Genomic DNA, 14,239 nt, shown 5'->3' with positions numbered 1-14,239 from the left:
CACCTGCTTTCCACAGGAAGCTCTTTTGAGCTGTTGCTCCCTAACTCTTTCTTTGAGAAGTTTCAGTCTGTTAATGTTAGAGCAGATGGCCGAGTCTCTATGGCAAGGGCCAGTTTATTCAGAGTAAGGAGCCATAGGGATGTCAGTGGTAGTTGTAGTGGGGGCAGGCCTTCTCCAGTCTTGGTGGACTCACAGCCCACTGGCTACCTGGTTCTGTAAGGAGCTCATCTTTGCAGCTGACCTGGAGTGGAGCTGCACATTGGAGCTTTTTGGTTTTTCAGGCTTTTGCTTCAGCTCACCCAACCTCAGCAAACATCATTTGCTTTGGAGAAGAACTTAAAGACTCAGCAGGAAATCAAAGATAAAATGAAAGAATTCAGCTTCAAAGAAGACACTTTGCTGTTGGTCACTGAGGTAAGTGTGTCCCCTTGGGTTTGTATGAAACAAGTCATCATAGATATTTTGCCTGGCTCTAATACTGTTTTCTAAAACCTGGGTCAAATTTCATGGGTGGAAAGACCCTTGTCTTCCTCCTTTTTGTGCCTTTTGATCACTAACAGCCACCAAAATGGCCCCTTCCTCATCTTTCCCCTGTGGGGTGGTAGACACAGGGGTTGTATCTCTTGTGCTTAGCAGCCAGTTAGCACGCCTGCTTGAGTGTGCTAAGCGCCTGGTTTGTTTGTTTCAGTGCTGAACTGTAAGCTAATGGGCAGTGCCGTATTCCTGTGGCAGTTTTGTATACTTTTTTCTCCATTCATCATTACAATGAACTGAGGCTTAGAGGTCATGACTGCTTTTCAGTGGCAGAGCTGGTCTTATAGGTGGGCCAGCTGCAAGTCCCTTTCTTTTCTGCTCCATCCTATCTGCTTTGATGGTTGCAGAGAAATGTAAATGCCATTTTTTGAAAACTTTTTTTAGCATTTTTAAGTTGGCTTTTTGTAAAGCATATTGTTGACCCTTTTTTTGGCGGGACTGGGGTTTGAACTCAGGGCTTGATGCTGTCGGAGCAGCTGCTCTATATTGACCTTTCTTAGGATGGCCCTGGGAAATTGTTTATGTTTCAGCTCTTCACGCTACTTCCTTTCAGTCTGCGCTTAGTGTCACAGCTCAGATGCTTGCCATTGGAATGACTGCACATACAGCCTTATGTCAGTCTTTCCAGGAGTAGGCTTTGCTTCCTTCCCACAGTTAAGCCATCTCATTTTCAGCCTTCTTTCTGTTCTGGAATCAGGCTGTTTGCCTAGTCTTCAACTTTTGCCCTCCATGGGCCTCTTCCTTGGGCCCACAGACATACATAGGCCCCTGTGTAAGGTAAGGTTGCCTTTTCATCCTTTCCTTAGTCTTCGTTTTCCTTTATCTTCCTGTGCCATTTGTAATTGTCAAAAGCCTTTTAAAGCCTTCTTCCTTTTATTTTGGAGAGCCTACATTATTCTGGTTTTCTCCTGTATTTCATCCTTTGTTTTTCCCTTCCCTTCTCTGTCTTTGTCCCTGACCGTTTTTCTCTTGCTGTGTTGTCAGGGCTGGTCTTGTACTCCTGGGCTCAAGCGATACTCCTTTCCTGCCTGAGCTCAGATAAAGCAATTGCTTGGTAGATGGTCCTGTGAACCCTGTGTTAGCTTTCCATTACTGTGACAAAACACCTGAGATAGTTAACTTATAAAAAGGAAAGCTTTATTTTGGCTCGTGATTTCAGAGGTTTCACTTGATGGTCACTGGACACCATTGTTTTGGGCCCCAGTGAGGAGAGAACATCATGGTGTACAGCTGTGCACAGGATAGAGCACAGCTGCTCCCTTATGGTGGCAGGGAAGCAGAAGGAGAGAGGTAAGGGGGCTGGGGTCTCAATGGCTCCTTCAAGGCACACCCCCAAGTGACCTCCCTTCCATCAGGCCCCAGTTCTCAAAGGTTGTTCTGCCTTCTAGTAGTATTACAGGCAACCAAGCCTTTACCACATGACCTTTCAGGACATTTAAGATCCAAGCCATAACAAGCCCCAAAATGGTACAAGAATCTGTCTCCTCTTTTGTTGGGTTCCTTATAAGCAAGAACTGTGCCTTGGGGGGTTGGCCAGTACTGGGGTTTGCAGTCAGAGCCTTATGCTTGCTAGGCAGCTGTTCTACCACTTGAAAGAGTGAGGCCCTAGGTAAACCCCACTGCCATTAAAGATTCATGTTTACTCCCTGCATTTTACTTGTGAGATGAGTACGATCCTATACCCTTGAATATTCTCTGATTACATAGGGTTTTTTTCTGTTTACAGTTGTTTATTTAAGTTAGGATCCAAATAAGGTCCACATACTGTAGTTGGTTCTTTTGTGTCTTGTATCTCTTTTCTTCAGTAACAGTTCTCTTTCCCTCTTTTTTTTTAAGATTTGCCTTCTTAAGAAATTTTTATTGGCCATAAGTATATTTACAGTATTGTCCCACCATCACCACTATATTGCCAAAATTTGTTTGTTATCTCAAACAGACACTTTGCACCAACAATTTTTAATGGCTAGATAGCAGTCCAATTTTTGTATGAACTGTAATTTATTATTCCCCTTTGTTGAACATTTAACAGATATTTAGTACCTGTTTTAGTAAGTCCTACAAAAAAATCAATGTATACATTTATACTTTTTAGTTTATTAAAAATAGACTCATTGGGCTCAAATCCTTGAATACTTTAAAGATTTGAAGTACATTTCCAAATTGCCATTCAGAAAATTGATTCAAGCTGGGTGTCACTGACTCACGTCTGTAATTCTAGCTGCTTGGGACACAGAGATCAGGAGGATCATGGTCTGAGGCCAGCCCAGGCAAAAAAGAAAAAATGAGACCTTATCTCAAAAATATGCAACACAAAAAAAAGGCTAGCAGGGTGGCTCAAGTGGTAGAGCACCTGTCTAGAAGATCCTGAGTTCAAACCCCAGTGCCACCAAACAAATGAAAATTGGTTCACTTTACAATCCTCCAGCAGGATATGAGAGCACTGGTTTTCCTACCACAACCTTAGATAATAGATTCAACCATTTGAAATTGTCTGCCAGGCATGGCAGTGCACACTTGGGCACCAAAGTCAGGAGGATTGTAAATTTCAGGCTAATGTGGGCTACAGAATCCCTGTCTCAAAAAAAAAAAAGAAAAAAGAAATTTGTTCACTTTTTTCACCTATAAAATAGCAATTTACTAAGTTGAATACTAATTATAATTACTAATAATTAGTATTATTTCTTATATAATTTTCAGTTTGGTAGGTTAAAATTATATTTTTAGTATTAATGTTTATTTCTTTGATTACCATGAAGATGAATCATTTTTTTCACGTTATTGACCATTTGTATTTAGTGAAATGTCTAGTCATGTTTTTTCTTGATTAATTTCTGCTTTCTTAGTAATTTTTAGAGTACTCTTCATATTAAACTTACTTTCCTTGTATATGTTACAATATTTTCTTAAGTATAAGCGTTTTTTAACATGAAGTTTTAAATTTTTATATATGAAATGTTTTGGCAGAGTTTTTTTTTTAATTTTTTATTCATTATTCACATGTGCATACATTGTTTGGGTCATTTCTCCCCCCTGCCCCCTCCCCCTTCTTTGCCCCCCACCCTCCCTCGCTTCCAGGCAGAACCTGTTCTGCCCTTATCTCTAATTTTGTTGAAGAGAAAACATAAGCAATAATAAGAAAGACAAAGCGTTTTTGCTAGCTGACTTAAGGATAGCTATACAGAGAGATTCCTAGCATTGCTTCCACGTACAAATGCGTTACAACCCAAGTTGATTCACCTCTACCTGACCTTTTCACTAGTTCCTGATCCCCTTCCCATGTTTACCTCTGTCGCTTTAAGGTTACTGTTTTAGTTCCTCTGAAGTGGGGACATCAGACACTCATGTTTTGGGTTTCCTACCTATCCCCAAACCTCCTGTATGTGCTCTCCCCTTAGCGTGTGACCCAAGTCCAACCACATTGCTGCATTTGCCCTAGATGAGGGAGAACATACGATTTTTGGTCTTCTGAGCCTGGCTAACCTTGCCTTAGAATGATGTTCTTCAGTTCCATCCATTTACTTGCAAATGATAAGATTTCATTCTTCATGTCTGAGTAAAATTCCATTGTGCATAAATATCATTTATACAAAATCCATATAAATGAATTTTCTTAATCCATTGGTCTGTAGTGGGGCATCTTGGCTGTTTCCGTAAGTTGGCTATTGTGAATAGTGCTTGGCAGAGTTTTTGATACCTGTGAATATTTTACTTGCCTATCCCTCTTTTTGGAATTTTTTGTTTAAATATTACTGTCATTCTATGTAGGTATGTATTTAGTTTAAATGTGTTCCCCTGTGTTGCTCAGGCTGACCTTGAACTTTTGATTCTCCTGCATCAACCTCCCAAGTAACTTCTTTTTGAGGGAGGGTAGGGGCTAGAGAAGTCTCACTGTGTAGCCCAGGCTGGCCTTGATGTGATGGTCTCGCCTCTGCCTGAGTTCTGGGATTACCAGTGTGCACCTCCATGCCTGGCATTAGTAGTTTCTTTTTTATTTTTATTTTTTCATTTAAAAAAATTTTATTATATTATTGTCATTATACTGGGGGTACATTGTGACATTTTCAAAAAATGCTTACAATGTATCTTTGTTTAATTCACCCCCTCTGTGGAGAGTGGATTATGAGAAGCCTATGAGAACTGGACATAAGCAAGGCGAGATGCAGCTCAGTTGCTTTTCCTAAGATGTTTATCTGTAGGCTGAGATTGGCACAGCCCCCAGCCACAGAAGAGGGAAATGCAGAACAGCTGCTTCTCCTGAGTTGTTTATGTTCAGAGAAGCAGGAGCGCAGGTTTCTCTTGCTACAATGCCATGCCCCTCCCCAAGAACCACTGCTCCACCTTGTTTACCACCGGATATAAAAGACTCTTGCTGAAGGTGTCCTGAGGCTTTTGGTTTTGGGCTTTTGGATGAAGGGAGGCTTTTTGATGTGGGAGGCTTTGGAAGGGAAAAGAATTGCTGAAGGGAAAGTGCTGGAGGAAGATTGCTGAAGGGGGAAAATGAATTGAAGGGAGGATTACTGAAGGGGAAAGAATTGCTAAAGGGGGATTGCTAGCAAGCCTGAGGGCCAAGACTTAAAGAAAAGCTAACGAGAACATGGGACAGTACAAGTCTGGGGGCAAAGACTTTAAGAGAGATTATGCTAAAAAAAAGCTAAAGAGCGAGTCTAAGGAAAGAGATTTTTATGCAAGGTTTTAAGGAAAGACTTTTAGAAGCAAGGTTTTAAAGAACTGTAAAGGAGTAAGGCCTTAAAGAATAAAGATAGAGAAAAGAAGCAGAGTGAAGAGAAGAGAATAATACAGAAAAGAAGCAATGAGGGTTGTGTGTCCCACCTAAGAACCCATCACACCTGATCCCACTTTCTGTCTGTCTGTCTATCCTGTCTTTTCTGCATCTCCACTCACCCCCAGTTAGCCCCAGTTAGGTTCAGTAATAACAAGGGAGCGAGAAAAAGCTCGCTCCACCTTTCCATCATTCTCCTTTAACTCCCTTCCCCTTTCTTAGAATAGTTTCAACAGGTCTCATTTTTCAATTTTCATACATGAGTACATAATATTCCCACCGTATTCCTCCTCCTTCACCACTTCCCTATATATCCTCCTCTCTCCCACTGGTACCAGCCCCCAGACAAGACCAGTTTTTACCTTCCTGTCCTTCATTTTTGCAAAAAGATGTTTCTGTTTGTTTAAGATAGCTGCCCAGGGAGTTTCCTTGTGACATTTCCATGTGTATTTTATTATTATTTATTTTTGCTGGTCCTGGGCATTGAGCTTTACCATGTGAACCATGCCCCCAGCCCTTTTGCTTTAGTTATTTGGGATACGGTCTCTTGTTCTTGCCCAGGCTCGCCTGAACCTCTATCCTCCTGTTTGTGCTTCCTGCTGTATCTTAGATGGCAGGCGCTTACCACCACAATCAGCTATTGGTTGAGATGGGGGTCTTGTGAACTTTTTGCCTTGGCTGACCTTGAACTACAATCCTCCCAATCTCTTCCTCTCAAATAGCTAGGATTACAGGAGTGAACCCCCACACCTGGCCTCTTTTTTATTTTTGTTTAGTTTGGTGGTACTGGGGTTTGAACTCAGGACATTGTACTTGCTAGACAAGCACTCATCACTTGAGCTACACCCCTACCTACCTCATTTTTTATTTTTGAAGAATGACTTTTTTTCGTGTTTAAGCCTAGCTTTAAAAATACTTGTTCACTGTATCCAAAATGTAATCAATTGTAAAATACATAATTTTTCGACGCCACCAAAAGAATACTAACATGCCATTGACACTATGACATACCAGTAGTTATAATATACATCTTGATTTCAGAGATGATAGAATGAAAAAATGGAAAGTGTCTTAGAACTGATGAAATAGCATCTCATTGGCAATTTGCTCAAAACTTTGTAATCTGTGAAGATTCAAACCCAGTGGAAACCATTCTTTGAGCTTCTAACTAGAGTTTTTGTGAGCACATTGGATGTCTGGATTTGTAGGACCATAGAAACCATCCAGTCCCAAATCCACTAACAAATTTTCTGTACAGCGTCCTGCTAGATGCTGCATGAACTTTCACATCAAGGATGTGAAATGTGTTTGACCATGATTTTAGTTCACTGTCATTACCAGAGATGGGCTGATCACTGAGTGGGTTCAGTACAGGCATTTTAGAGCCTACCTTTGTGATGTCTTATCAAAGAGAAATTAACTCATAGTCCAAGGACTTGACTGGGTGTTGGCTGGGGCCTGATCCTGACCAGTAGGGAGCAGCGTTGTGCCTTCATTGGGCAAATGCGCTCCAAAAGTCCCAGATTGCTGGGTTGGCAAAGAGTGGTCCCAGCAACTTACTATTTGATTCAGAACTTGCAGGAGATATGTCTGTGCTCCCGCCACTACCACACAGACAGCCGCAGTCATATTTTGCCCAAGTTCTGCCCAGCCTTTTTCAGCCGTTTACCAGGAGGGAGCATCTCTCCCAGCAACCTTCTTGTCAACAGAATGTCTTTGATCTAAAAGGCTGACTCTGTGTGCCAGGAAGCTGGATGGCATTGCTGCCATGTTAGGACTGCAAGGATGAGAGTGGAAACAGGGCAGATTTATCCATGAGCCTTGGAGTTGTTGCAGCGTCCCTGACTGCTGACATGTTTTGTGGAAAAGCCTTACGGTTGATGAATAGCACAGTCTTCCATTCCGTGTCTTCTTTAGCTGGGACAGTTTCATTTTGGTTTTCTTTTTCTCCTGCTGCAGATTATGGGAGAGGATATCATCCCAGAAAATATAAAGGATGAAGTTCACTTGGAGGTGAAGTGTATTGGCCCTGCAGCCCTAACTGCCCTGGTGACTGCATCCTTGAAAGAATTTGAAGACAAGTGGTTTGGAAAGATCAAAGACCATTTTTGTCCTTTTGAAAATCAGTTCCATACAGAGATACCGATGTTGGCGCAGAAGTCCGCTTAAAAGCAAAACCATCTTGCACTGCGTTAATCATCCGTTTTCTTCAGGAAATAGCAACAGGAGTTGCTGCCTCAACATGGGAAATTGTGAAGGAAAATGATTATTTATGTTTTCTAAAACAGCTTCTCCCCAGATTGCTCCATCTCTGTTCAGTTTTGTTGCTTTGTGTTTTCTTTTTCGATTTGTGCTCTCCCCTTTAAGTACAGTATCATGGCCTACCTAGAAGATATGTATAGAGAAAGTATATAAAGGTGGTGTGTTAGCTTTTCATTGTTGTGACAAAATGCCCGACCTAACTTTAAGGAAGGAAAGTTTTATTTTGGCTCAGTTTCCAAGGTTTCCATCCGCCTCAGCACATCTGCTCACCTCGTGGTGGCCAGGAAGAGAAAGAGACACAGAGGCCCAGGACAAGATCCAGCCGTAAGGACATGACCTCAATGACCTTCCTTCAGGTAGGCCACCTCCTGCACTTTCTGCCACCTCCAAATAGTAGGCCTTCTACAATGAGTCTGTAAGGGGCATTTCATATTCAAGCCACAACCACAGCAGGAGGCTTTTAGATTTTGGGGTGAGGTTCTTTAAAAAACAGTTACTGAACTGGGCTGGGAGTGGTGGTGAGCACTTGTCATTCCAGTTACAGTGGGAAGTGTAAAATAGGTTTATGGTCCATGCAGTCTGGGCAAAAAGCAAGACCCTGTCACCAAAATAATCAGAGCAAAAAGGGCTAAGGGCATGGCCCAAGTGGTAGAGCACCTGCCTAGCAAATGTGAAATCCTGAGTTTTTCAGGTACATTCATTAGGGAAGACCAAGAATATGAAAAGAGAGTCAACCTAGGAAGGGTGTGTTGAGAACTGCAGAGAGTCAGACTTTACCTTACTTACAAGCTAACAAATCAGCCTACTGTAGGTTCCTGGATGCTGGCAGACAACAGGAGACTCCTAGTAAGGGACAAAATATTCCATCACTCAGGGCCCAGCAAGGAGCAGAGGCTTTAGCAGATTTGCATGAGCTTCTCTTACCTCCAGGTCCCAAAGGGATTGCGTGTGGATACACACAAAGGCCTCCAGTCACACAATAAACATGCTTTACTGCCCTGTGTGACCGACTGACTTTACAGGAGAGGAGCCCTGAGTTTAGGAAGTTCAATGGGCAGTAAGCATGCTTTCCCTTCCGTCAGAAGGAGACCCTGTTTCCTCTTTAAGGCTATTTGCTATGCAAATATCCTGGAAAGACAGTCTGGAACATTAGTCTGGAAAGGTGGCTCACACCTATAATCCCACCTAATCAAAAGTCGGAGTTGTGGTTCAAGTTAGGTTAGTGAAACCTAAACGTGAAAGGTTAGTGAAACCCCATCTCAGCCAACAACCAAGCACAGTGCCATATGTCTGTGGTCCCTCCTGCTGAAGGTAGGAGGGTCAGTGTAAGGCCAGGCCCAGGGAAAAACACAAGACCCTACCTGAAAAATAAATACAGCACAAGAAGTCTGGATGCGTGGCTCCAGTGGTAGATCTCCTGCTTAGCAGGTGTGAGGCCCTTCGTTAAAATACCAGCAAAACCAGAAGACAGCCTGAAACAGAGCACTGAGCTCCTTGCTCACAAGCTGCACAGAAATAGGAGAGACGCACTGACCCTGTTATAGGATGCTTACCCCTGCCTCTAACCACACAAACTATCGCAGTCTATAGCATCTTCATATACCTTCCCATGGAGTTACTGGGATGGGACAACCACCTTATAAATGAAATGTAATAATAAACCCAAACTCCTCGTTCTTACTGAATCCTCTCAGCAGAGAAGAGATTCCAGCCAAGACGAGGTGATCTCCCGTCTATCCTTCCCATCCACTTGCTTCACCTTTCCCAGTGCCCTTCTCAACCAGGCGAGGGGCTGATTCTGTCTGCAGTCCCGCTACTCTTGCAGTGAGTTTGTTAGCGTGACCAGTGGCTGCAGGTTTAATCCTTCACCTCTAATGTGAAACAGAAGACTTAGTACAATTAATGGGCATTTCAGTTGCAGGAACCATTAAAAGTTAGGAAAATCCATCACAAGCTCCATGTTTGTGTCCGTCCACTCATTCGGCCATTGGTCACCATTTATTGCACTCCTTTTAGGTGTCACAGTGTGTGGTGTGGTTGTGTGGATGGCTGTCAGGATCAGGGTATAAACTCCAATGTGGCTTGCCACACTGGTCACAGTTCAGCTCTGCCTACATGGAGCACCACTGTTCACTGCTCTTCACCTTTAGGTGGGCTGTGACCTTCACCTGAAACTTCCACCCCAATCGAGAAGGCTAAGTCACATTTACCTTTTAAGTCCATGTGTAGAGTTAGCTTGCCAGAAGTCTTCCTGAACCTCCCCTACCCCACATGTAATGCCAGATCTCTCTCTCTCTTGAATTTCACTACATAGTTGTTGAAGAGAATTGCTGAATTAGTTGGCCAGCATCTTATTTTGTTTGCACAAAAGGCTGATAATACTCCCAAGCTGATGCAGGTTTGAGGCAGTCCTAGCACCTGCTGGTTTCTGGTCTCTCCTGGTCCTCTAGGCTTCCTAGAAATGTTCCTGCTCTTCCCTTCTGCTCCCTGCTAACCCCTTGCCAACTTTGCCTGTGCTCATACTTTTAGCTCTGGCTGTCCTCTCAGGCCCGCTGTCTACACTGACCTGGCAGCTCGTTGGTGTTCGTGGGTTCTGCACACACCTCACTCCAGCCCCACCTCACCTTCCTAGCAGCAGCATGTTGGTGCAAGTGAGAGCCAGACCTCCTGACCGCAGACGCCTCAGCTGTGAGGGAGAGCAGGGAAGGACACCAGAGACACCGGGCACTCCTGGGTTTCATCACCCAGAACTCATCCTGATCCCTTCAGCACGGATGGGGAAGGGACTTAGTGAGGTGATGACTACACTGAAGAAAGGTCTCTGTCCTGCCAGTTCAGACACCCTGCCCTCCTGCCAGTGAGTGAGTCACTCGTAAACGAGCAAGCGGCTGCCTCTGATGTGCCCGCTGCACTCCAAGAGGGGACGCCACCCCAGGGCCATTACAGCCTCTCATACTCTCAGAAGGCCTGACCTCAGCGTTCTCTCCCAAAAAGATACCTGGGCTGGGTACTTAAGCTGCTGAGAGACCTCTGTCCCTTGGATCCTCATACCCTCCTATCTTCATGCTGGACTAGGGGATCTTAAAAAGTCCTTTGTCTTCATGAGGCGTGCCAGCCCTGTGTGCTCCCTGGTGCTGTACTGGCTCTGGTTCCCTCTCATGCCCTTGAGCTCCCCAAACTTCTCACTGGAACCTTGCTCATCCAGTTACCTCTGCTCAGAACATTCTCCTGTGCTCCCCAGTCTGGCCTCAACTTCCTCTCCCTACAGATCAAAGGATCCTGAAATTTGTCAGGTCCCCATTCAAATGCGATAGTTCCCTGTGCTTTTCCCCAAACACCTATGGGAACTATGGGAGCTTGCCAGACTGCAAGCTCTAAGTCCAACTCTGGTTTGCCCTTCACGGTGGAACACAGCTTCTTGGACATCCACAACTTCTTCCATTGCTCTGCCCCTGGAGCCTCGGGGCCTTGAGGCCTTGAGGCCTGAGGCCTGATGAGCCTAAAACTCATGGCCTGTCCCTGCAGAGCCCAACAGGCAGTGCCCAAGGTGTCCCCGCCACCTTTGCAGTATGACATTACATAAATCATGTGCTTCTCTCTCTCTCTTTCTCTCTTTGGTGGTACTTGGGTTTGAACTCAGGGCCTCATGGTGCTAGGTAGGTGGCCTACCACTTGAGCCACTCTGCCAATCCTGTTTTGTGTTGGGTATTTTTTTTTTTGTGGTTCTGGGATTTGAACTCAGGGCCTCACGCTTGCTAAGCAGGCACTCTACCACTGGAGCCACTCTGCCAGCCCTGTGTTGAGTATTTTTGAGATAGGGTCTCATGAACTATTTGCGCAGTCTGGCTTTGAATCTTGAGCCTCCTGATCTCTGCCTCCCAAGTACCTAGAATTGTAGGAGTCAGCTACCAGCTAAGGTGTGCTTCTCTTTAAGAAAAGCTTGGGTAAGAATCTACTCACTATCCAACACCACTGTTTACAAAAAGATTGTTTTAAATGACAGCCTTCTAGTGCTTTTGAAATTGAATCTGTGAAAATAGTTTACACCCTGCTTTTCAGGGGCCTAAAAAAAAAGTGAGAAAGAAAAAAGCCAGGCTGGAACCTGTCCTCCTGTCTTCTTATCCACAGCCATAGGACCTGGCAGCCATATTTGTACCCAGCAACAGACATGGATGCAGTTTTCTGACCCAAGCTGGGCCAATTAGATTTTCTCCTGGGAGCTCAAAAATAAAAGATTCCTTCCTATCTGATTTGGTTTAAAACTTGAACAGGCTGTGATCTGCCAAGCAGACAGAAGAACAGGTCTTCAGAGAGAAAATGCAGGAGATGCCCAAAAGGGCAGAGGGACAACTGTCTGCTACTTCCTAATCCAGTCCCCACCCCAGTCTCTAGGGCCTTTCTGAGGCCCTCATGAGAACCCTGAGTTGTGGCAGGCAGAGTAGTGCCCCCCAGAGATGTCCATCTCTTAACCCCCAGAATCTATGAGAACCTTAGGTAGTTAAGGTTGTTTGGCTGCTGGCTTTATGAAAATTATCCTGGATGATTCTGGTGGGCCCAAGGTAACCACTAGGGAGTTTAGAATGGAAGACAGAGGCAGACAGAGTCAGAGAGATGCTGTGTTGCTAGCTTCAAAGATGGAGGAAGGGGCCTCAAGCCAAGAAATGTGGATGCTAGAAAAGACAAGGAAATGGATTTTCTCCTGGAGCATGCAGGAGCACGGCCCTGTGGAAGCCTCGAGTTTTAAACCAGTGAGACTCATGTCAGTGTTCTGAGCTACAGAACTGTAAGATGATTAATCTGTGTTGTTCTAAGCCACTGCATTTGCAGTCATTTGTTATAGCAGCAAAAGGAAACTAATACACAGCTGGCCATGATTGCACATGCCTGTAATCCCAGCACTTAGGAGGCTGAGGCAGGAGTTCAAGGCCAGTCTGGGTTACATAGTGAGACTCTGTCTGCAACAAAAAGAAGGAAAGAAAACTAATATACAAAGTAATTCAATCCTAAATTAAGACTGATTGTGCTGGTTTCTGTTACTTGCAACCCAAGAATCCTCCTATGTACCACGTGAATTTTTTAAACTTAGTTTTAGAATAACTTGTATCTCAGAAGACGATTTCTTTTCTAAATAATAGCCCTTTGCTCATTTGTCCAGTCATAAAACCTTGATTGAGCCTTGCAGTGGTGTGACGAGGCGGGGCAGGCGAGCCAAATTATCACGCACCATCTTTGCCAAGGTAAGAAGTCTGACTTACTCAGGCATTCCTCTGAAATGGCAGTGCTGGTGCTTTAGATGGTGAACCCGGTACTCCCTTCTAAACAATCTTTGATTGTTAAGCAGTGTGTGTTTTTTGGGCCCAGGAGAGCCTACTAACATGGACAAGGTTGAGATGGACTCCAGGCATCCAGAGGCCTGCGGGAATGCGCAGGGCTGTAGCTTGCCAGCCTCCACTGCAGTTGGCATGGCCCAAGCTTGCCTCCAAGGCCATGCTGCCATCTGGCATGCTTTTTCCACCCAGCGCATGGTTGGCTTCTCCTTGCTTCTAGTTCTCACCTTCCCTGACCCCTGTCCTTTCGTTCTCTCTGACCAACAAAGCACAGATTAGGGAAATGCAAACACTGCTGTGGGCGGTGAGGCCTTTGCTGCCAGCATAGGTGATCTCTGAGTCAGGACCATGTCGCTGTCCCTGGCACATTGTAGGCCAAACTTGGGATTAATGTCTGCATCAGGACCTGTGGAGTGAAGCCAAGGCTGGCCTCCCAGGCCCAGACCTGTACCTCCTTTCATGGCAAACCTCAGCAGGTTGAGGGTTCCCTCATTCGTCTCCATGCTGTGCTCACAGAGCGGTCTCAGAACAGCATTGCAGAGGTGCCCCTGCCCTGGCCTGGGAGGAGATGACACACATGGTGTTTGGGAGCAAAGGCCAGGGAGCTGCCCTGGGTCCTTCCTCCCACTTCAGGTCCACTGTCTGCTTAAAGAGCAGCTACCAGAAGTAACTCCCTGACTGTGTGGGCAGAAAGGCACATTTTGAATCGGGGAATGACATCTCAGGAGTCCTGACTGAGATGACTGAGCTGTCAGCTGGCCCCAGACAGGGCTGGAGTGGTGAGGGGCCTACAACTGATTGGGCATTGCGACATGGAGGGCAGGTGATAAGGGCAGGAGCAGCAGCATGGGTCCCTGTCTGTTAGAGGCTGAATTGTGTGTTCCCAAAATTCAGATGGAGAATCCCTAACCTCTAGCACCTCAGAATGTGACAGTATTTGGAAACAGGTCCTTTAAATCCATAGCACCAAAATCCATATTAGTCAAAGTTCTCCAGAGAAAAAAAGCCAATAAGAGAACTAGGTAGCTAGGTAGATAGATAGACAGACAGACAGACATAGATAGATAGATAGATAGATAGATAGATAGATAGATAGATAGATAAAAGAATTGGCTCATGTGGTCATGGAGGCTGACAAGTTCCAAGATCTGAGATGTGAGTCAACAAGCTAGAAACCAGGAGAGCCAATGTGTAGTTCCTGTCAGAAGGCCAAGGCTCACAACTGGAGGAACTGTTCAAGCTCAGGTCAGAAAAATAATGTCTCAGGTTGAAGGCCCTCCCTCAGGCAGGGGGAATTCTGTCTTACCTGTGGAGGGTTGATTTTTTTATTCCATTT

The 14,239-nt window shown here is 44.8% G+C and overlaps 1 protein-coding gene across 12 annotated transcripts in view; it reads left to right on the top strand.

Moving 5' to 3' along the window:
* The window catches only part of C3H8orf76 (chromosome 3 C8orf76 homolog), a 50,022-nt gene that overhangs the window by 11,671 nt on the left and 24,112 nt on the right, over positions 1-14,239 (top strand). For 8 of the 12 annotated variants that reach the window (XR_012446403.1, XR_012446402.1, XR_012446405.1 and 5 more), the window contains exons 5-7: positions 282-414; positions 7,274-7,932; positions 12,732-12,813. Coding sequence is in view for 1 of the 12 variants with exons in the window: in XM_020156496.2 (XP_020012085.2) it covers positions 282-414; positions 7,274-7,483 (343 nt within the window). In the remaining 11 variants the exon portion in view is untranslated. Of the gene's footprint in view, positions 1-281; positions 415-7,273; positions 7,934-12,731; positions 14,212-14,239 lie in introns of those variants that run through there. The other 4 variants (XR_012446407.1, XR_002211935.2, XR_012446408.1 and 1 more) reach the window with 3 other exon arrangements.

Source organism: Castor canadensis, chromosome 3, assembly GCF_047511655.1.
Source record: "Castor canadensis chromosome 3, mCasCan1.hap1v2, whole genome shotgun sequence".
NCBI classification, from domain to species: domain Eukaryota; kingdom Metazoa; phylum Chordata; class Mammalia; order Rodentia; family Castoridae; genus Castor; species Castor canadensis.
Note: the sequence above shows the minus strand (reverse complement) of the source record. Positions and strands in the feature narration are given on the sequence as shown.